A 24,210-nucleotide genomic window follows, 5' to 3' on the forward strand; every position below is an offset into this window, starting at 1 on the left:
GTTATTACTGCAATCAATCACAATGACCCAGTAGTTGGTCCAAATCAAGAAAGACTAAATGCCTATAAGTAGAACTGCTGGGGAAGAAATGGTGAACTTAAGATGGTTCCTGGGGAAGAAATGATTAACTTAAGACACCCACAACTGGTCTAGACAGTTGCTCCTCATGAGGAGACTGCAAGACAGTCTCCAGCTGATTTAGAGCTCCGGGAGACAAGAGCTAAACCTTAGTTGGGACCTTTGAAAGGATCTGACTTCTTACACTTTTTTTAATCACTTTTGGATATTGCTTGTTTACTGCTTTTCTGCTATTAAGAATCTTTGGAATGATGTGTTTTATACTATCAGGCGAGTTTCCTTCAGTCCTTAGCAAAAGACATTTTAAATAAAATTTAAGGACTTATTTTTTTTTTTAATAAACAGCAAAACTTTTATTTTAGAAAATTGAAAATGGATTAAAGGTCCAGATAAGTTAGAAGTAAGATTTTGAAATTAATTATAAAGAATCCTTCCATGGGGAATTGCTTTTCTTTTGAATTCTTTTTTTTAAATAAGACTTTAAAAATTGGACACCAGGAAACTAGAAGAAGCTAATAATTAAAGGAGAAATCAAACTCAATTTACAAATGCAGAATGAAGCAAAATATTTTAACATTGGCTACATTGAAGGAAATTTGACTGTTTGCTTCCTACATCTCCTCTTTTGTATCAGATTGTATGAGATTGATTGCAGAATTTAAAAATGGAAATTGAAACACATTCTAAACACGAGCTTTAGTGATGTTACACTTGAACAAAGCCTATATAAATGATGCAAAGAAAATACATGGAGAAAATACCCTCCAAGGAAGTTTTCTTCCTTCCTTGATATAAGCTGGACATGACAGACCTATCAATAATATCAATTGTATTCTTATTGCTTAATTCCTGCAGTGGCATTGCCCCAGCCTGATTAGCCAAGCAAAGAGCTAATGATTGCTAAGGTACAAAGGGCAAGACACTTGTCAGAGAAGTAATAAGATAAGCATTTAGGAAAGACCAATTTTCTTTTAATTCTTACAGATTACAGATTAACAGAGTTGGAAGGGACCTTGTAGGTCATCTAATCCAACCCACCCACCCCCAGGAGACTCTACACCATTTCTGACAGGTGGCAGTCCAGTCTCTTCTTGAAAGCTTCAAGCTGTTCCATTGATTGATTGTTTCCATTGTCAGAAAAATTATCCTTATTTCTAGGTTGAATCTCTCCTTGATCAGTTTCCATCCATTATTCCTTATCTGGCCTTCAGATGCTTTGGAAAATAGCTTGACCCCCTCCTCTCTGTGGCAGCCCCTCAAATATTGGAACACTTCTATCATGTCTCCCCTGGTCCTTCTCTTCACTAGATTAGCCATGCCCGGTTCCTGTAACCGTTCTTCATATGTTTTAGTCTCCAATCCCCTAATCATCTTTGTTGCTCTTCTCTGCCCTCTTTCTAGAGTCTCAACATCTATTTTATAGTTGGTGACCAAAACTGGATACAGTATTCTAGGTGTGGTCTTACCAAGGCTTTATAGAGTGGTATTAGTACAGGGGTGTCAAACTCGCTTTTTTTTTTTTTTTTTAATTTGATTTATATGCCGCCCTTCTCCGGAGACTCAGGGCGGCTTACAGTGCGTTAAGCAATAGCCTTCATACTTTTTGTATATTTATACAAAGTCAGCTTATTGCCCCCACAAACTGGGTCCTCATTTAACCTACCTTAGAAAGGATGGAAGGCTGAGTCAACCTTGAGCCTTGGAGAGATTCGAACCAGCAGTAAATTGCAGGCAGCTGTGTTAATAACAGGGTGCTTTAAACCACTGTAGTACCAAGGCTCTGTTACGGTGGTGTCACATGATGTATCGGGACTTTTTTTCCTCTTTGCTAAATTGGGCGGGGGCGAGGCCAGCACATGATGCATCCGGCCTACGGGCTGCAAATTTGACACCCCTGTATTAGTACCTCACTTGATCTTGATTGAATCCTTCTGTTAATGCAACTTCTCTGGCTGCCACCTCGCACTGTTGGCTCATATATGACTGCTGAGGAACATGATATTTTAGGAATATTATTCTCAGAACTGGGAGGGTGGAACTATTTTACTGTTTTTAAAGAGAGCACCAGGAAAACTGTTTCTCTGTTTTTCTCTGCAGCTGATACTGCTCCCAAGGACAAATTCTTCTATGGCTTCCTGAAGCCCTGGCTTGGTAAAATACCTCTCACTTTATTAATAGATTGTTATGCAAAATTGCTCTAACACACAATGACAGGCAACAGAATTTTTAGGATCATAAAATGCTTTTTTAAAGAAAAGTACTACTCATAGACATATAGATAGTCCTCACTTAACAATCCTAATTGGGACTGGCAACTCCATTGCTAAATTCTGCAATTTTTGAATGAAAAGTCATGTGACTGCTCCACAGCAGTTCTGGCAATCCCAATTACTATTGTTGAGTGAATAGGCAAGGAGCCACCTGGATCCAAGCCATTCTTGGAAGAAGGTAAGGGATTGCCTCCACTTCAGCTCTCCCCATCTTCCCCCATCTCTGCCCTTTTGCCCACACCATCTAGCCCTGTCCTCCCCTGCCCACACCACATACCACTATTGGCTGGAACCTTCTTTTGCTCCACTTTCTTTCATGTGTCTCTTTTCCTTCTTTTGCACCAACACAACCAGGGCCTTATTTTGAGAATGGCCAGATGGGTCAGCCCAGCAGAGCAGAGCTCAGTGAAGAGTGAAGACAATGACAAAAGTCAGCTGGGGGTGAGGGGCAGTGGTAGGGGTTGTAAATGTGAGTGGGCCCAAATTTTATCCACATTACCACAGGGATACTGGAATAGCTGGAACTTTGAAGGCTGGTCACAACACCATTGTAGCTTCAAATGGTTATTGAATGAATAGTCATTAAGTGAGGACTTACACGTACATGCATGCCCATCATGCTATACTGTTATACTGTTTCAGGGTAAACAACATAAAGTTGCTTCCCCTGAAATGGTATAACATGATGGGCATGCATATACATGTAGTCCAGAAAAAAGTAAAAGTGTTACATCAGCAAAACTGAAGTCATGGGATAAGTAAAAGAGAACAGGAAAAACCAGTTTATATTAACATACACCATGCCTCTCCAAGTCTCCATCCTTTTTTATCATTACTGTGAAAGTTTGAGGTTGGGAAAAGTGAGAGAGACCTGGGATAACCAGTCAAAAGACAGCAGGTGGATTAGCTGACAATTTAAGCCAGGTGGAGAGAAATCTGGGAAGAAATATTTCAAATCACTGGGAGAAACTCTGCCTTAATTAATATAAATGAGGCTGGGAAACTCTTACAGCTTCCAAGATTTTATATTTACCCCAGGGTAGCATTAAAGATCTCTCTGAAATACAGTATGTTTGTGTAATGTATAATGCTTTCAATCTCTATAGTTCTGTAGAAAACCCTTCCACATTGTGGTCCTCTAGGCGTTGGCTATGTCAGGCTACTTCATGTGTACTAACTGTATAGCTCAGGGTATCTTACAAGTGGAGCACATGCCAATATATACTTTATAGTTAGTTCAAATGATTTGTTTTGTGTATGTTGAAATATTGTCTCTGATTATCACAAGCCACTGTGTTATGACCCAGGTGATAAAGGCCAGGCAGGCCTCTAGAGAGTTCTTTCCCTTAATACAGGAGTGTCAAACTCATGGCCCGTGGGCTGGATGCATCACATGGTGGCCATGCCCACACCTGGTTTAGCGAAGGGGAAAAAAGTCACAATACATCATGTGATGATGCCATAACGATGCGAGTTTAATACCTCTGTCTTAATATATGTTTCAGTCAAAGGGCCTCCAACAACCAGTAAGGCTCCACCCCCATGCTACCCTGCAGGCAGCCACTCTAATTCCCAAACAGCCACATAGTACAAAGAAAGCTCACAGAGTAGGAGCATGCTCCCAGGGCAAGACAGAGGTGGGATTCAGCCTGTTCGCACTGGTTCAGGCAAACCGTTTGTTAAGATTTTGTGCAGTTCGGAGAACCAGCTGATCACATCACTGGCTGGCCCCTCTCCTCCCAGTCACTCCTGATCTCGCCTTGCCTTCCTTAGCCATTGCCTAGAGTCATGCCCGCAGCATAGCTGCTGCTGCTCTCTGGTTCCCTCACTTGCCTCAACCATGCAGCCCAGCTAATCTCTGCCCGGTGAGCCTTCCTTTGCTTCTTGCCCAGCTGCCTCCCATGCAGCCTATCCAGCCCAGCCTGCCTTCCTCAAAGCCTTCCCCGTGGTCCCCATGGCCTGCTTGCTTCCTGCCCCTGCAGCACAGCCTGCTTGCTTGCGGCCCCCATGGCCCAGCCTGCTTACCTGCCTTCCCCTCAGCCTCCTACATGGCCCCCGTGGCCCAGCCTGCTTGCCTGCCCTCCCCGTGGCCTCCCACACAGCCCGTGGTCCAGCCTGCTTGCTTGCCTTCCCACGCGGTCCCCTGTTGTGGCCCGCTAGCAGCCTGTGCGGATTGTGGCTGATCCCAACGAAGAGGAGGCTGGTGTGGTATCACGCTAGCAGCCTACGCAGCCAACGCTCACGATGGACAGCGAGGAGGCTGAAGAGGATGTGGTGCCAGAGCCAGAGACTCAGCCAGGGCCTTCAGAACCTCCAGAGGTTCCTTCAAGTGGAGAGAGCGATGGAGGAGCCTCTCCTCAATGCTTGAGCACGCAGGGCTGCCAAAAGGCAGGAGTGGCTACTCAGGAGGAGGAGGTCTACTCAAGAGTAGAGCTTGAGGATAATTGGCCACTCCCTTAGCCTATTTAAGTCGCATGCAGCTAGTGCTTTCTTGCTGGAAACAACTCGTATTTATGATCAGAGTATTTTGGTTTATCATATCTTGTTTTCTGGGCTGGCTGCCAACCTTTGCCGGTCTTGTTTATTCTTGCTACTTAATAAATTTGATAAGGACCATTGGTGTGTGTCAATATCCTCGGAAACCCGGAGCTGGGGCAGAACTTCCCCTCAGCCCAGCCTGCTGCTCTCTGATTCTCGCACTTGACCCGACCATGCGGCCCAGTTGATCAGCCTGGCTGCAGTTAGGAACCCAACTAGGGCTAGCTGTCTTGTCACCAACGGGCACTCTCCAGTGGCGTCAGCCTTATCTTCTCAGGGCAAACGAGGAGTGGCTGTGAGTGGAGGGGCCGGTTGTGGCGCCCCTCGACTTGAGTGATGTTGAGTTGGTCACACCCACCCAGTCACATTATCACCCAATCACACTACCCAGCTGGTCATTAGGGCAGAAAACTGGTTGTTAAATTATTTGAATCCCACCACTGGGGCAAGGTCCAGTTTCCAAGTACAATCCACTAGACAGAGTCCAGGCACAATACAAAGGCAGTCCTCAGGACAAGAAACAGGTCATAGAAAAGAAGCAGTTTCAAAGCCCCAGTGAAGCAGAGGCAAAATGCAGGCAACAAGAGAAGGGCTAGATCCAAACCAAAATGCAAAGAGCAATCTTTCAGGTAAGGCAAACAGGCACGAATCAAAGCCAGGTGAGTGTAAGCCAAAGTAAACAAGTGTTCCTGGCAAAAACTAACTCCCCACGGCTTCTTCTTAAGTTACTTCCCTCCAGGTGTTCCTTGTAAGCAGGGGTGGAGTGACCTTCTCCCGAGTAGCCTTGGTGATCCTTGTGCTAGGATCAATGGAGTAAATAGTTGTTCCTCATCAGAGGAGATTAACTGTCTATAGGCACCACTGCTCCTCTGTGTCTGTGCAGGCAGGCAGCTCTCCGCCTGGTCAACCACCTCCCCCAATGCCTGAGGATCCCGGGACAGCATTGTCCTCAGCCCCTGGAGTGCCTTCACTGTCGGACAGTCCCAGTTCCAAATCTTCCTCCTCCTGCGAACCAGGCTCTGAGGGGGCCATGACACTGATAGATCCAAGGCAGAATAGCTTTATTTACTGTCCATCTTCAGGGCTGCTTCAATAAACTATTTTTTAGATTTGGTGATTTAGGCCAGTTTGCACCAGATATGTTGGATCACAAATCCCTGAATTGCCCAGCTGGTATAGTCTACTGGTTGGGAAATCTGGAAGCTGTAGTCCAATTTATCTAGAGAATACCAAATTGGAGAAGTCGGATTTAGTTTGTATGGAAAGATGCAGACAGTTCCTCCGGTGAAGAGGAACTTTGCCTCAATCAATCCTTTGCCTCAATCATTTTTCTTACCACAGGAGATGGATTATTACTGAGCAGTGGGACAAAGTGGGCTCGACACCGGCGTTTGCTCACTCCTGCTTTTCATTTTGATATCCTGAAACCTTATGTGAAAATCTTCAATCAGAGTACAGATATCATGCATGTAAGCTATTCTAAAACTTGGGCATTCTTCCCATTTCCATACTCATTAAATGTCTCTGCATCTCTGCATTGTTGGTGCAGTCTATCTATATGTACAACTGAACAGTTTTTCATGCACAGATATTGAACATGATCTCTTTTTGCACTAGTTTTGTAGCCACACCAGAAGCAGTTAGATGGGTAATTTCCTTAAATATTGAACTATAGCATCTATCCTATTGAGATTCTATGGTGCCATATTAGGGAATTTTATCATGGTTTTATCCTAACTCAATATTTTATTTATTGTACATACACTTTACATACATGTATTTGCTGTTGCTTTATTTAAACATATATTTGTGTTTATACAAGATGTGGAGAGAGATGGCCAGATAATTGCTAAGAGTCAGACGTGACTGAAAGCATAACATAATCATCATCAATGATTGAATGGTTTCTGTAGATATCATATGCTAAGTAAAATAAATCTGTGTACTTCTCCATTTCTCTGTTCTATCTTCCTTTTTTATATGTTCAATATGCAGATGTGAAATATCAGTATTTTCTCTCCTTGGTTTATTCCCCAGGCATTTGCATAGCCCTTTGCTCATCCTGAATCACATCTGCCTTGGCCTTGTGCAAGATCTGGGCCACCTCCCTGACTTTGGTATCATTTTGTTCCTTTTCTAGGTTTTATGTATTGCATATCATCTTTTTACAGGCCAAGTGGCACAGACTGATCTCAGCAGGCCCTATTTCTCTTGACATGTTTAAGCACATCAGCCTCATGACTCTAGACAGCTTGCAGAAATGTGTTTTCAGCTCTAATAGCAACTGTCAAGAGTAAGTAAATCAGCAGCATGAAGAAGTGCAATAAAAGGAAGATAAGCATGCATATATGTTATATTTTTCGAGGCCAATAACTGAATTCCTTTTCCAAATACATGGGCATACTGAAGCCAGGGCTGCACAGAGGGTGCAAACTCAATTTTTTGCAATTTCATTTCGGTGATAAATAATTGGCATGTATTTTTCAATATGATGAGGCAAGAAACACATGAAATCTGTAGTCTAAGTCCTAAACTAAGTTTAGCATCATTTTTAAAAATAAAGAATTCTCCCAAACAATTTCCCCAAACTCAATGGGGAAAAAGAGAATGTTATGGGTCCAGGCATTTTGCATCAAAGCTGTTATCCTCTCAAAACATGTTACGTGTATCCCCAGCCTCCAAGTGGGGGAACCTCTGCCCCAGATTGGGAGCCTAAACTTGGAAATAATCATTGCCTTTATAGATAAGTTTAATGCTATTAAAATTGCATTCAAACATTAGGGCTTCTATAAAAATAGTAATACTACAATATTCTTACTTACCCATTCAAAAAGATTCCCAATATCTTAGTAACTTAGATGTGTCTGGAATATTTTCTTAGAGAAAGCAAACTCTTTTTTTACAGTGAGATATTAAAAATCTTTGAGACGGCATTTTCAGAACAGCAACTCACATTTCTCAAAGTGATGAGAATGATCTCTTTGATCCAGAATATCGTAAACAGAATAACTTTTGCCACATTTCAGCCCCACCATACTTGCTATCTTTATATAAATATGCATAGAATTGCATTGTTAATCCTTTGGAAGTTAGATCCCTTAAATAAACTGAGACTTTCTGATGAATGCATATGTTTCTGTTATATCAGATATATTGGGAAATAAAAAGAATTCCAGGTCAATACTTACAACAGATATTTTTCTAACATACTAGTGTTGTTTAATGAATGTTACTAGTGTAAAAGAAACACTACAAAGAATAGTTACTGTATTTGTGTTATATAGATATGTTAACATTCTGTTTTTCAGACCAATGGTTTACTCTGAGCAATGTTAAGACTTACTTGTATTTCTTAGGGAAAAATGTACTGTATTCCTGAATTCTAAGTGCTTGTTTCTATTGAATTTCTCTTATTTTTTTCTTATAACAAAATCATTGGATACATTCCAGGAAATCAAGTGACTATATTGCGGCCATCTTGGAGCTTAGTTCTCTTGTTGTGCAGCGACAAAATAAACTATATTTGCAATCTGACTGGGTTTATTACCTGACACCCCATGGCCACCGTTTCCGTCGTGCATGTAAAATTGTGCATCATTTCACAGCGAATGTGATTCAGGAACGGCGAATGGCACTAAGCCGCTTGGGCCAGAATGCCTGGCTCATATCAAAGCAGGGCAAAACCATTGATTTCATTGATGTTCTGTTGTCGGCCAAGGTATGTATGTATTTAACTCTTTTTCAGATGTGATTAGATTAGATTAACAGAGTTGGAAGGGATCTTGTAGGTCATCCAGTCCAACCCCCCCACCCTACATCAGTGTTGACTAACCTTTTCAGCACCAAGTGCTGAAATGGGAGTGTGTGGGCAGGGAGCGCTGGAAACCGGAAGAGGAGCTCCCTGGAGCGCACGCACAGGAGCACCAGAAACTGGAATAGCCGTTCCCCAGCACACATCTATGTGCCAGGATGCACATGCACACTGGTCACCTGGTCTTCCCGTTTCTGGCATGCATGCAAGTGCAAAGACGAGCACGCATATGTGCGCTGGAACCCGGAAGAGCAACAGGCGACAGCTGGCGTGCCCGGAGAGATGGCTCTACATGCCACTTCCAGCATGCATATCATAGGTTTGCCAACACAGCCCTACACCATTTCTGACAAATGGCAGTCCAATCTCTTCTTGAAAGCCTCCAGTGATGAAGCTCCCACAAGTTCCGAAGGCAAGCTGTTCCATTGGTTGATAGTTCTCACTGTCAGAAAATTTCTCCTTATTTCTAGGTTGAATCTCTCCTTGGTCAGTTTCCATCCATTATTCCGTGTCTGGCCTTAGAAAATAGCTTGACCCAGTGGTGAAATCTAAAATTTGTTACTACCGGTTCTCTGGGCGTGGCTTGAGGGGGTAATGTGACTGGGTGGGCGTGGCCAATTTTTTTTTTTTTTACTTTTAAAATTATTTTTTCTACAACCTCTTCGGGGAAGAGGTTGTAAAAACATGCTTTCAAAAGGCTCTGACAATCCCAGCTGAGTTGCCTGAGCGGCAGAGGTTTTTTAAAAAGCCTCTGCCGATCAGGCAACTCAGCTTGGATTGTCAGAGGCATTTAAAAGAAAAAAAAGTTTTTTTTCTTTTAAAAGCCTTTGACAATCCCAGCTGAGCCGCGCGATCATCAGAGGCTTTTTTTTTTACTTTTAAAAGCATTTTTTGGCTGAAGAGGTTGTAGAAAAAATGCTTTTAAAAGTAAAAAAAAAAGCCTCTGATGATTGTGCGGCTCAGCTGGGCATGTGGGGGGGCAGGGATTTTTGCTACCGGTTCTCCAAACCACCCGCCTCCATCGCTACCAGATCGGGTGATCCGGTCCGAACCGGGAGCATTTCACCCCTGGCTTGACCCCTTCCTCTCTGTGGCAGCCCCTCAAATATTGGAACACTGCTATCATGTTTCCCCTGGTCTTTCTCTTCACTAAACTAGCCATGCCCAGTTCCTGTAACCGTTCTTCATATGTTTTAGTCTCCAGTTCCCTAATCATCCTGGTTGCTCTCCTCTGCACTTTTTCTAGAATCTCAACATCTTTTTTATAGTGTGGTGACCAAAACTGGATGCAGTATTCTAGGTGTGGTCTTACTAAGAGTGGTATTAGTACATCACTTGATCTTGATTGTATCCCTCTGTTAATGCAGTTTAGGATTGCATTGGCTTTTTTGGCTTCCACTGCACACTGCTGGCTCATATTTCGTTGATTATCCACTAAGACTCCAAGATTTCTCTCACAGTTAAAACCTGGTTTCACCCAGTCTATATATGTAATTTTGGTTTTTCTTGTCTAAGTGTAAAACTTTACATTTCTCTACATTGAATTTCATTTTGTTAGATTGGGCCCAGTGTTCAAGTCTGTCAAGATCCATCTGGATCTTGAGCCTATCTTCTAGGGTGTTAGCTATTCCTGCCAGCTTAGTATCATCTGCAAATTTGGTAAGTTCCCCTTCTATTCCCTCATCTAAGTCATTTATGAAGATATTGAAGAGTACTGGGCCTAAGACGGAACCTTGTGTTACCCCACTTTAACTGTTTAACTGTTTTAGACAACAGCTGGTTTCAGCTTTTCCTCCAACCCTGTTTGCAATATAAACACAATATTTAATTTAAGTTTGCACATAGGATTCATTAAACAAAGTAAATGCACTCTTGATTTGTATTTCCAGGACAGAAGAATAGCTATAGTGCTCATTCCCTCCTACTAGGCTCCTCGACATTGAACTCTTAATTCTTTTGCAATCATACAAGCTCGTGTTGGTGCTAGGTTACACAGTATCCTGGGTTATAGCCTCCCATTTTAAATTGTCTCCTTCAAGAAATAAAGAAACATAGGAAGAAAACTTCAGCTGCCTGGGGAGGGCACACAATGACAGGATTCACTATAACATCATTCTGGAAGAAGCTAGGGAAGAACAGAATAAATTTAATAAAGGTTCTCATGAGCAGATTTCAATGAAGCAGATTTCAGATTTATGTGTAGGTTATGTGTTTTGAGGGAAAACAGTTAAAATCATTATCAGAATTCAGTATTAAAGTGATGTTCCTACTCTGGTTTTGAAATTGTTTTGGTTAAAGAAGGATTTTAACCAGACAGGTTTAAAAAATGCTAGCCTCCCATTTGCTTTCCAACTTATGAGAATAGCAAAAAAAGTACAAAATATAAAGCAAGATGCTATGAAGAAATGAGCTTCTCTAGTTCAGGGGTTTTCCAACTTTTTCTGAAAATGTTGGCTAAAAAATGTCATAGAATCCCTGACCAAGAGGCAAAGATCTTTTTTTTTCTGATAGAAAATAGGCTCTGCTAAAGATTTTTTTTTCCTTTTTGCCTTAGTCTCACATGGATCCCTATCAACTTCTAATATTTCCCCAGTATTTCACTGAACACCATTTGAAAAACTGCAGTAATTGTTAATCAGTTTTTTAAAAAAGCTTTTCCTAGTTTGCAAAGGGCAGTTTAATTATCTGGATACATCTGAATGCTCATTGTTCTTCATCACATATGAAGAATGAATTCATATGAATGATGCTGTGTTTTCACATGATTAATCGCAGAAATGCTGTGGAAGAAGCTTCTCCTCTTGAAAAGGCCCGTGTAGAATGCTGCTATTTACTAATAGAGACATTAGGGTTTCGGTCTGCAGGTTTCATTGGAACAGAAGCCCTACTTTTGCAAAAAGCCATCAAGATATATGGAAAAAACTCTGAACTGCTCTGGAAATGGGGATCCCAACAAATCCAGTCAAGGCTGTTTATAGCAGAGTGGGAGGATGGCAGATGCTGAGTTCATGCTGTGTGAGACTCTTGATTAAGGGAACAACATTACCACAGTGAGATTCCCAGGCTGTCTTGTCTAAATAAATATCTATTTTTTTCACTGTAGGATGAAGAGGGTCAACATTTGTCTGATGAAGACATAGCAGCTGAAGCTGACACATTCATGTTTGAAGGTGAGATGGGTGAATGAATCTCATGCATGCAGTGGATTTCTCAGAAACAAAAACTGGAGAAATGGGGCCTCCATTCCAAGCTGCAAGAATGCTGCAAGTCTAGAAGGAAAGAGTTACTTGTGGCTTCCGCTTTGACTGATCAATGGCTTGTTCAATGTAGAGGCTATATGTTGTTCATTGCCTTATCTGGTGCTGTCCCAGTTTTGATGTATCAGGGGTGAAATGTTCCTGGTTCGGACTGGATCACTCGATCTGGTAGCGATGATGGCGGGTGGTTCGGAGAACCGATAGCAAAAATCCCTGCCCTCCCCCCATGCCCAGCTGAGCCGCACAACCATCAGAGGCTTTTTTTTTTTACTTTTAAAAGCATTTTTTCTTCAGCCGAAGAAATGCTTTTAAAAGAAAACAAACGCCTCTGACAATCAGGCAACTCAGCTGGGATTGTCAGAACCTTTTAAAAGCATTTTTTCATAACCTCTTCGGCTGAAGAGGTTGTAGAAAAAATGCTTTTAGAAAAAAAAAAGGGCCATGCCCATCCAGTCACATTACCACCACCACCCACCCAGCCACAGAACCTGTAGTAACACATTTTACATTTCACTACTGTGATGTATCTTACTGTTTGCATCTCTTCCCCATGCCAGGCCCCTGGAAAAGGACTTATCCTAAGCACAATGTTTTGAATTAAGGCCCAAACTGTGGGGCAGTCCATTTGCCCTGTATTATCAGTTGATTATTTCCATGAGCTTCAACAGGCTGATATTTGTACCCAAAAGGAGTTGTGGTTTCCAGTGTCTGGGCCCTCTTCTCCAGACCAGAGTGATTACCTGGTCTTTGCACTGTGCCTATCCAACTAAGATCATTCAGCTTCTGGAACAATGATTATCCTTCAAAACCAATGTCCCTGCACTGTTCTGGATGCAGAAGGATCATAACAAACTGACTTGTGTCCAGGGGTGAAATTCAGCAGATTCTGACAGGTTCTGGAGAACCAGTAGCGGAAATTTTGAGTAGTTCAGAGAACTGGCAAATACCACCTCTGGCTGACCCCAGAGTGGGGTGGAAATGAAGATTTTGCAGTATCCTTCCCCAAGTAGGTTGTGGTCTACTTTTTCAAATGTAAATGAAGAATAATTTTCTTTGGAATCTTTGGCATTTTTATCTTAAACAAAAATCTTCAAATGGGATCCCTTTTGATAAGTATCATGTAGTCCTGCCCTGGACAGTTTCCATGTAACTTTTGTTTTGTTTTAGGCCATGACACTACAGCAAGTGGCTTGTCCTGGATTCTATACAATTTGGCTCAACACCCCAAATATCAAGACCAGTGCCGGGCAGAAATTCAAGATCTGCTGCAGGGACGGGAAACAGAAAAAATTGAATGGTAATGGGCTGTGGGCAGAAAGAAAGCAATCCAGAGGGTGGAAGATCAAGGCAGATTCAGATGTTACTTGAATAAGAAAGTGAACTAAGCCAGAGCTAATGTCTTCCATGGGTGAAATTATAATGTTACATCATTAAGAACATCTTTACATGCTGGCTGGAGAATTCTGGGAATAAGTCCACATTAGTTGCCTGGTCCAGAGGTTCATTAAATGATGATATTGTTGAGGATTATGCAAGTTGTTTGCTTAAAGTTAGAGACCTATTGTAAAGGTATTGTGAAACTTGAAGTTGTTTGCTTGGAGAGTATTACATGTGTATGTCAAAATGCCAATACCTTCTTGGGCAAATTGAGCCAGAAATCGGGAAGATCAAAAAGATGCTTAGGAAGGGTTTCATTTTCAAGGCTGAGAACTTTAGACTGCTTAAATGTCAGCAGGACTCAACTGCAGTTGTGGGAAGGTGGAAGCCATTTTGTAAGTCCATCAGTTGTCTTTCACAGCAAAATGACTGGCTTAGGTTCTGGAAAATAACTTTTAAAAATTCCCATCTGCCTCTGTTTATTATGTTATTTATGTTTTGCAGAGTTACCTGACTACTTTGTAGTGGACATTTGCCTTTTACAAGCTTCCCAGCTGAGTTTGCCTCTAGCTTTTCTTTGTGAGACTTTCTCTGTCCTTCCCCTTCATTAGACCATGTTCTGGGGTAGGGTCCTCCTTTCCTTTGTTGGCTATTTGTGGGGCACAATTCAGGCACAGATTGTTTGTCTTGGCAGGATTGGTAATTTTGTGTGATTGGCTCTCAGCAAATTTTGCAAAATACTCTTTTAGAGAATCTACTTTGTTTTTAGCTGTAGTCAGCAAATTGAAGATTGAAAGAACAATCTGGGTTGCCAAAATTCTTTGTCTGATTACAAAATCAAACATAGTCTGGCAGCAATCAAGCTGTACATATGCAAACAGTTGGTCTGGTTTGAATACTCAAAGCTAAATCACCATCAGAACATATTCCCTTTCTTTCCAAACAGTTTTGATACATTCGTGGCTTTCCACCTACATTTTTGATACCTGTAGCTGTAGATGATCAAAATAGGCTCCTGCTTTTTCTGGGTTTGACCAGGGAAAGTGTGTAGGATAGTTCACGGAGAGTTTTGAAATTGAAATTGCGATATTGTAAAAATCAACAATTTGTCTTATTTTTCCCCAAAAGCAAAGGTCAAAAGGCACAAGACACCTAATAAGAGGGCACAGGGGGCTAGCGCCCAGATAGAGCAGAAAGCTCCTGTGCCAGCCCCCAGGTTGTCCAAACTCAAGGATGCTGGCTCTAATCCCAATGAAGCTCCTAAACTGGCTCCTAGTGTCAGCTTCCTCTGGAACCACCTGTGCTCCGCCGAACAAACACTACACACACACACTCAAAAAGTGAAGCTATCCGGTTTAATCGTAGCTTACACGGTGGTCATACAGTAAGCGCTGAAACAACGTCAGAGATGCCCGATTCCTCCGCTTATCCGGCTTTATAGAACGCCCCCAAGCACTCCGCCCTTGCTCACTTGTACATTTAAAGTAACCGCTCTATTTACTCATTCGGGTTTGCTGTGGATCACCAGTTACTTCCGGATCTCGCTGTCCCTCATATTGAATGGCGTTTGCTTCCTTTAACACCGTTTTATTGCCTCTGTCCCCAGATTCCCATACCGTCCACCACCGCCCATCACCGTGCCTGCTAAACGCTGCAACACCCCCCTTCACCCTGTCTCTGTTCTTCTGGCTTGTCACAGTCCCCGGGATCATGTGTCAAGGGAATGGCTGACACTCAACATGCGCCCCCCCCACCAGGTCTCTTCCTGTAGGAACATAAAAACATTCGGTTATTCTTATTAAGTGGGAAAGTGTCCACCTGGTTTGTTTGGGTATGTTTCATGAAATTGTTTTAGTAATTGTGGAGCATCTATATCTTTCGTTTTCACCCATGTTGCTTCTGATATAGGATATCCCTTCCAATGTACTAAATACCTGAGCTTCCCATGATATATCTTAGAATCGAGGATCTTTTTAATTTCGTATGAGCTTCCTACCACAGGTCCTGGGCGGGTTCCTGTCTCTCTTATTTTTGCTGCTGGCTTTAGGAGACTACTGTGGAATACTGGGTGTATTCTTTTCAGTAAGGGGGGTAGTTGTAAGGATACCGTTACGGGATTTATTATTTTGGTGATGGTAAAGGGACCTATATACTTTGGACCTAATTTTTTACTGGGCATACGCAGATTGATATATTTTGTGGACAAATATACCTTTTCTCCTATTTTGAAGGGTAGGTTATCTAGTCTCCGTTTGTTTACTTAGGTTTTGTACACTTCAGAAGCTTTTTCTAATGCATTTTTGATGTGTGGCCAACTCTGTTTAACCTTCTCTGTCCATTCCTTTGGACTATGGGAACTAGTCATTTGTACATCTAGATCGGGGATGGCCGGGAATTCTTTTCCAGAAACTACTAGGAAAGGTGTATAACCTGTACTGCTGTGCACGGTGTTATTATATGCTGATTCTGCGAAAGGTAAGAGTTCGTACCAATCTGTTTGTTGGTATGACACATAGGAACGTAGATATCTTTCTACCATGGCATTGGCTCTTTCAACGGCTCCGTTGGTATTTGGGTGGAACACAGAACTCAGTCCCTGTTCTGTTCCTAGTTGTCCTAAGAAATGTCTCCAGAACCGGGTGGTAAATTGGGGACCTCTGTCTGAGATTATACGTTTGGGTGTGCCATGAAGTCAATATACGTGTTGGACAAATAGTTTCGCTAGACGCCATGTGGACGGTAGTCCTTTACAGGGGACAAAATGCGCCTGTTTGGAAAACAGGTCAATAATAGTCCATATTACATTATGTCCTTTGCTGGGAGGCAACTCAACTATGAAATCCATGGCTATATCTTCCCAAGGTCTTTGTGGTTCAGCCACAGACTGCAATAACCCAGACAGTTTCCCTGACAAGGGTTTAGCTCTTATACATACGGGACAGCTTTGTACATATGTCTCTACCTGTTTTCGCATACGTGGCCACCAGAACTGTCTCCTCCTCACTAGATGCAAAGTTTTCACGAAACCGAAATGCCCTGCTGTTTTTACATCGTGGCATTGTCGTAACACCTTATCTCTCAACCCTTCGGGGATATATAATTTATCTCCTTTCCACATTAGTCCTCCTTTCTGTGTCGCTATCCGGGGATTGGTCTTCAACCAACTGTCTGTCGCTAATTTTCTCCTTAACTCCACTACCCAGGTTGTGGGGAGCGGGAATACGTCCCTTCCTTGCTTTCCTGTCTGTTTATAAGGTATTAAAGCTTGTGTTATCTCCTCTTTTTGGCTCTCAAATTGCGGCATGCGCGATAGGGCATCAGCTAAATAGTTCTTTCCCCCTGGTATCGCTTTCAGCTTGATGGTAAATCTGCGGAAATATTGCGCCCAACGTGCCTGTTTTGGGGACAGTTTATGAGGTGATTGAAGTGCCTCTAAATTCTTGTGGTCTGTCCATACCTCAGATTCTACCTTAGTCCCTTCTAACAAATGCCTCCACGTTTGCAAGGCCCATTTTTTGGCATACGCCTCTTTTTCCCAAATTGTCCAATTTCGTTCCGTATCAGTTAGTTTTCGGGAGGTGTAGGCACATGATTGAAGAACCCCACATTCATTTCTTTGTAGGAGAACACCCCCCACCACCACATCACTTGCATCCACCTGTATTACAAAGGGTTTCGATGTGTTAGGATGTCTTAGTATGGGTTCATTAGCGAATAGGGTTTTCAATGTGTCAAATGCACGTTGAAATGATATCATCCAATTGATCTTTTGTTGTGGGTTGCCTTTCCAACTGCAGTTTTTCTCGTCTTTAAGAGATCAGTCAATGGTAAGGCCACCTTAGCAAATGAGGGGATAAATCTCCTATAAAAATTTGCAAAGCCCAGAAAGCTTTGTAACTGTTTTCGGGTCTTTGGAGCCTGCCATTCCAACACTGTCTTAACCTTATTCGGGTCCATTTCAATCCCTTTTCCTGAAATCCTAAACCTCAAGTAATCTATCTCTGTCTTGTGAAATTCACATTTCGATAGCTTTACATACAACTGAGCCTTCAACAACTTCATTAATATCTGCCATACCAGACAAACGTGTTCTTCTAGGGTATTGGAGTATATCAGGATATCGTCTAAATATACTAGAACTCCCCGATACAGGTGGTCATAGAGTATACTATTGATAAACTGCATAAAAACTGCAGGGCCCCCTGTAGACCAAACGGCATGACCCGGAAGTTATAACTGCCCAAAGGACAGTTAAATGTAGTCTTCCATTCATCACCCGCTTTTACCCGGACCCTGTAATTCGCTTCTCAGAGGTCCAACTTACTAAAGATCTTCCCTGTCGTGAGGGAGGAAAGCAAATCCGTCATAAGGAGTAAGGGGTAGAAGGGTTCCATACAGACAGTGTTTAATCCCCGAAAGTCAACACACAATCTTAACCCTCCGTCTTTCTTCTCCTTAAACAGAACTGGCGCTGCCATATGCGCGCGACTGGGCGAGATAAAACCCCTGGCTAGGTTCTGGTCTATATAACATCGTAATTCCTCTAATTCAAGGGGAGTCATGGAATACATGCGGGGTTTGGGTAGACTAATACCTGGTTTCAACTCTATCGCACAGTCTGTAGGATGGTGGGGTGGAAGGGCCTCACATCCTTCTCGCTAAACACACGCCATAGATCTCTGTATACGTGTGGGACTTTTTCTAGACACGGCATCTCCCTTCCAGTTGCTCCTACATCTCTACTGTCTTCAGGTGGATCAGAGCCTACTGCCAAGCGTAATTTGCGAAAAACCCCTTCCCACCAAATGGTAGGTTTCCACTTATCTAACCATGATAGGCCTAGAATGATGGGTTCAATCATTTTTTCTACAACCACGAATTGTACTACTTCCCGATGATTTCCGATCTCAAGTGTCACTGGCTCTGTTACATGGGTAGCCGGTTGTCTTCCTAGCGTTGAGCCATCCATTTGCTCAAAGTAAATAGGTTTCTGTAACTTCACTACATGAAGACCAAGACTGTCCACTATCGACCTTCGTAAAAGACAACGGTTGCAACCGGTATCTACTAAGGCCCCTTGCCGTTCCAGTCTACCCAACCCAGGTATTTTAGTATCACCTGGATAACGAAAGGTCGGACAGGATCACATACCATAGGATCCGTGTGTTCCGTTTCTTCCTCAACGATCCCCTCCTCTGTTGGCGTTCGGATAACGTCAGGAGAGCCACCATTGCCATCACAACCATTGGCCTCGCCACCTCTTGTTTGAGCCGCAATATGAAAACGCTCCGATAGTCTGGAATAGAAACTCGCCCGCCTACCGGAACCTAATGCCTGGACGTCTAGAGTCCGGAGAGGCGGGAGTGGTCAATCAAGCGCCCTGTGGCCCTCCTGGTCACAACGGTAACATCGGAATGGTCTTTGTGAGTTGATACCACCTCTTACTCCTATAGGCATATATGTTCGAATGCCTCCCTGCCCTGTTGGCGGCTTCTCCAACACCTTCCGTGGTGGGGCCACGGTGTCGTTTCGCGTCCAGGACTCCTTCAGGCCTACATCCAATTCGACAGCCGCTTTATACCAGGCTGTTATATAAGGACCAAGGCCCCTATAAATGGAGGCCTGACATAGGTCTCTATCCAGCCCCTTATGGAAATGGTGCACTAATAAACGTTCGGGCCAGCCCCTCAACTGATTAGCCAAGGTACGAAATTCCTTTACATAGTCTTTAGCCGCTCGTCCATTTTGTTTTAATGAAACTAGATCGCTCTCGACAACAGCCTGGGTGCTGGCATTGTCCTCAAACCGACTCCGTAACGCTTCCAGGAACAGTCCCAAATCTGCCAGTTCTCGAGTGTGCATGGTGTGTAAACTGGCCACCCAGTCAGCTGCCTCACCCGTCAAAACCGTCGTAACCGCTACTACCCTGGCCCACTGAGAGGAATAATAGTGTCCGTAGGCATCCATGTAGCTGATCACCTGGCTTAGAAAGAGGGCTACACGGTCCAGATTCCCATCGAATGAGGCTTGTAAGGGAGGGAGGCCCCATGGTTTTTGCTGTACCCAAGGCCCTGGGATCCATGTAGGCGCTGGATCCCGTTCACGCCTGGACCGCTCTCCACCCCGAGGGGCTCTTCGTTCCCATGAGCAGGACCGTCTAGCAGCAGGCTCACCCACCTGGTCCTCACAATGCCCCTGACTGTGTGGCTGTCATCGTGTACCATGTAACCCCTCGCTTGATGAGGAACCCCACCCCCTGGGGAGCAGGGTCTTCATCCCTTCCACCCCTGTATCGACTATGGTCTACTCACAGCTTTGGACTGGCCAAACGCACTCTGGATTCGGACATTCCACCAGTTGACGCTCCCACCCCACTCTGCCATGTATTCGACTGGTCTGCCCCGGGCGCCCAGGGCTGCCAAGAGGGGGCATCCTGGAAGCTAGCTTCCCCAAACCTCTCCCTCAACATATCCATGGTGGTTACACCGGGGCCGGAGGAATAACTCCAGTCCCCCTCTTCCTCCTCCTCTGTCCATCGCCTTTCCTGCCACCCTTGGAATTGAGGGGCTAGAGGGGCGGTAGCTGTCTGAAACCCCAACTTCCCTAGTATAGCGGTATTTTGCCACCAATTCCCAGATGGTTTTCGAGCAGCTTCAGTCCCCAATGAACCCTGTCTTTCCTGCTTGTCTTCTGGCGGGGGCGGCGACACCACTCTCTGTTTGGGGCATACCACTGGCTGTTCACAACGCTCCTCCGTCTCCATGTTCTCCTCCACCTCTGCCTCCAGTTCCGTCCCCAAGTCCAACACCATGGCATCATCTGTCATGCCCTCTGCCATCGCAGCTGCTCGCAGTCCTCAGTACAAAAGAATAAAGGGTCTCCAACTTTCTGTCAGCTTCCTCTGGAACCACCTGTGCTCCGCCGAACAAACACCACACGCACACACTCAAAAGGTGAAGCTATCCGGTTTAATCGTAGTTTACACGGTGGTCATATAGTAAGCGCTGAAGTTCTTTGATGAAAAACAAAGTCGGAGACGCCCGATTCCTCCACTTATCTGGCTTTATAGAACACCCCCAAGCGCCCCGCCCTTGCTCTCTTGTACATTTAAAGTAACCGCGCTATTTACTCATTCGGGTTTGCTGTGGATCGCCAGTTACTTCCAGATCTTGCTGTCCCTCGTATTGAATGGCGTTTGCTTCCTTTAACACCGTTTTATTGCCTCTGTCCCCAGATTCCCATACCGTCCACCACCTGATATCACCGTGCCTGCTAAACGCTACAACACCCCCCTTCACCGTGTCTCTGATCTTCTGGCTTGTCACAGTCCCTGGGATCATGTGTCGAGGGAATGGCTGACACTTGACACCTAGGACATCCAAAACCATTAAGGCTGAGCCCATTAAGATCACAACTCCTCAGCCAACCCTGAGAAAGTCTAAGGTGACCATTAATCCAGTGCCTACTGTCATTACTGCACAGACCAAGACTGGTAATGATAAGATACCTAAGGTTGACAAAGTGTGCATGGCTAAACCTTTACATTTGGATTGTGCACATATTTTACACTGCAGGCTAGGCCATGCCAGCTTCCCAGTTATTAGGAAAATGCAAGATTTTTCCGATGGCCTTAAGATAAAGAATTGTAATACCATTTGGAATGTGCCATCTGTAAGGCAGCAAAATCAAAAACTGCTGCTACACCTAAGGTCTCTTCCCGACGTGCAAGGTACCCTTATCAGCTGGTACACATGGATTTGGTTGGTCCTTTTAGACCCTCCCTTGGCAAGGGGTGTTATTTTTTAACGGTAGTCGATGATTACTCTCGTTATGGCCATGTATTTACTTTAAAGGACAAAACTGAAGTCTTTACCAACTTCAAATATCTTTACAACCAGATCCAAACGCAACACAAGGTGTGCATTGCTCAGGTGCAGAGTGATAAGGGAACTGAGTTTACATCTAGAACTTTTGCAAAGTGGATGAAGGAGAGGTATTCTCCATTTTAAATCATTGCTGCAAACACCTTCAGAGAATGGCATTGTAGAAAGGAGAAATGGCGTGCTGCAGAATGTCATGAACTGCTTACTTGCAGATGCCGACATGAGCCAAGGTTTTTGGGCAGAAGCAGTCAAAATGGCTAATTATCTAGTCAACAGGACATGGAGTAGTGCCATTAACCAAACCCCATACTTCCTGGTCCACGGAAGGAAACCTAGCCTCTCACACCTGAGAATTTTTGGTTCCTATGCCTGGGTCCATATTCCCAAGCACCTCAGAAGAAAGGGGGGCAAGGTATCAAGGAAGCTCAGATTTATAGGTTATGCAACCGGTAGCAAGGCCTCTAGATTTGTAGACAAAAATAACCTTGTCATTGTCTCAAGATCAGCTTCCTTTGAGGAGGGGTCAAATCCAAATTGAATTCATTCCAATAAATCTGGTTATTCCCCTATTAGAAATGACACTGAACTACCAGCACCACCTAAAGAGGATGAACCAACATACTCCAAACTACAGACCAGCGAAGATCCAGATGGTGATGAATCCCTACCTGACTCTGACGATTTGGACAAGCAATCTCTGGGTGACTTCACACCTCCTGCCTCACCAAAACGTCCATATCTTCACAGCGCCTGGGACAGAGGCCCGTCTCATTTCGCTTGGAAAGATGCATCTGGCAGCTCCAATTCTGACACCGATGTTCCGGATGACAGTGATGATGATGAGTGGCAATTCCCCAGACGGTCAAAACGCTCCAATAAAGGGGTGCCACCCAAAAGGTTGGACATTGGCTGTGTGGCCTCAGTCAGCAGCGTTACCATGGCCCCTAAAACATACACAGATGTCCTCCAGCTTCCCGAGGAAGAACAGTGCAGGTGGAGGGTGGCAATGGAACGAGAAATGGACAGTCTCAAAAAAATTGAAAGTCTTCATCCCCATGGAAGTCCCCAAACAGAGGAAGGCAATTGATACCCATTGGGTCTACAAGGTCAAGCCAATGCCCAACAACAAACTCCTTTATAAGGCCCGGCTAGTAGCACAAGGCTACGCACAGCGCTACTTACAGGACTTTGATGAAACCTACTCCCCACCGTGAGAGCAGAAAGTGTGAGGGCTGCTTTGGTCACCGCAGCAGCACATGGGGAACACATTTTTCAATTCGACGTGCAAACTGCTTATTTACACGCACATCTAAAACAAAAAATTTATGTCAGAGGTGTCCCCGGATTCCAGCAGCAGGAAGGCCACACCTGGCTTCTGAAGAAAAGTTTGTACAGCCTCAAACAATCAGGCAGAATGTGGTACAAATGCCTGACTACAACACTCAAATCACTGGGTTTCCATCCATCTCCCTCTGATAAATGTACCTTCACAAGGGATACCAAAGGTGGGATAGAGAAAGTCCTAGTGTATGTCGATGATCTTTTATATATAGGGCCTGACAAGGGGGGATGTAATATATTTGCCAGGACCTTACAAAAAAGGTTCACTCTAAAGTCTTTAGGATATGTGGACAAGTACCTAGGCGTACAAATCATCACTACACCAAAAGGTTTTGCTCTCTCCCAAAAGCAGAAGATAGAGGAACTTTTGGTGAAATGTAAAATGGAAGATAGCAAGCCAACTGCTATCCCAATGCAGATCGACTATTATGGATTGGCACACAAGGATAGCCCAGAGTTCCAAAATAATACTCTATTTAGGTCAGTGGTCGGCTCATTATTATATATAAGTAATTGGAGCCATCCAGACTTTGCCCTGGCCGTGAACCTGCTATCCAGACAAGTGGAACATCCTACCCAGTTCCACTGGTTGGCCATTAAAAAGTTATTAAGGTATCTCAAGACCACAGCAGATTATGTGCTTCGCTTGGAACCTGAGAATAGAGACAAGGCCCAATTAAAATGCTTCGCGGATGCGGACTGGGCCGGAGATACCAAGACACGTAGGAATACTTCGGGCTTCTTGGTACTATTAAATGGGGCACCCATCCATTGGCATGTGGGGCAACAGAAATTTGTTTCATGCTCCACCTCTGAGGCCGAATTTGCATGCCTATCGGAGGCAGGGAATGATCTGATATGGTTTGATGCCTTAATCTCTAGCATCTGGACACCACCGACTTTGCCCATCCAAATTATAGAAGACAACACCGGGGCCATAGGCATTGCCAAAGCCTATGCGGTGGGGAAAAGATCCAGACATATTGATATCCGTTATCAAAATGTTAGACAACTAGTAGAGATGGGGTTTATATCTTTAACACACTGTCAGACCAAACATCAAACAGCTGACATTTTCACAAAACCTCTACCAGCAGATAGGCACAAAGATCTGTGTAGGAAGTTATGTCTCACAGGGTAAAATCTGTTGTGCATTGCATTAGTGTGTTTGCATGCCATTGGCTCGCAAGGAGGGGAACTGTCAAGTATTTGCAAGCCATTGGCACATGTGTCATATAGACACCAGTGGAGGCAGAGAGTGTCTCCACCCCTATGTGGAAAGAAGGGGCTTACCCTGAGTATAAAACCCCCTCCAACCTTTTCCACCTTGCTCTCTCCATCTCTCTCTTTTCATGTTTGTTCCTCATGAGACTTGATCTCTGTTGTACATAGTTAATATGATTTATCATATGAATAAATACGTTTAAGACATTTATTTATGCATCTGCCTCTGAACTCTTCTATGCTCCTGGGTGTTTCTACGATCCCAATTCCACATTATCTTTTAGCAGTACATTCTAATCCCACCAAGTTCTTTGGGGGTCCATTTCCTTCTCACCACTGTCTTCCTCATTGTCAGATTTGTTTTCTTGGGTTTGGTCTTAAAGATTGGTCACTCTCCCTTTCCATTTTTAGTTTAAAGTCCTTCTGGTAAA

At 43.8% G+C, this 24,210-nt stretch overlaps 1 protein-coding gene across 1 annotated transcript in view; it reads left to right on the plus strand.

The window, feature by feature from the left end:
• The window catches only part of CYP4F22 (cytochrome P450 family 4 subfamily F member 22), an 85,840-nt gene that overhangs the window by 13,213 nt on the left and 48,417 nt on the right, over positions 1-24,210 (plus strand). The window contains exons 4-9 of the mRNA XM_070938282.1: positions 2,176-2,229; positions 6,228-6,355; positions 7,058-7,179; positions 8,337-8,604; positions 11,801-11,867; positions 13,122-13,251. Coding sequence (XP_070794383.1) covers positions 2,176-2,229; positions 6,228-6,355; positions 7,058-7,179; positions 8,337-8,604; positions 11,801-11,867; positions 13,122-13,251 — 769 coding nt within the window. The remainder of the gene's footprint in view (positions 1-2,175; positions 2,230-6,227; positions 6,356-7,057; positions 7,180-8,336; positions 8,605-11,800; positions 11,868-13,121; positions 13,252-24,210) is intronic.

Source organism: Pituophis catenifer, unplaced genomic scaffold (assembly GCF_029215685.1).
Source record: "Pituophis catenifer annectens isolate HBS135680 unplaced genomic scaffold, rPitCat1.0.hap2 SCAF_2, whole genome shotgun sequence".
NCBI lineage: Eukaryota > Metazoa > Chordata > Lepidosauria > Squamata > Colubridae > Pituophis > Pituophis catenifer.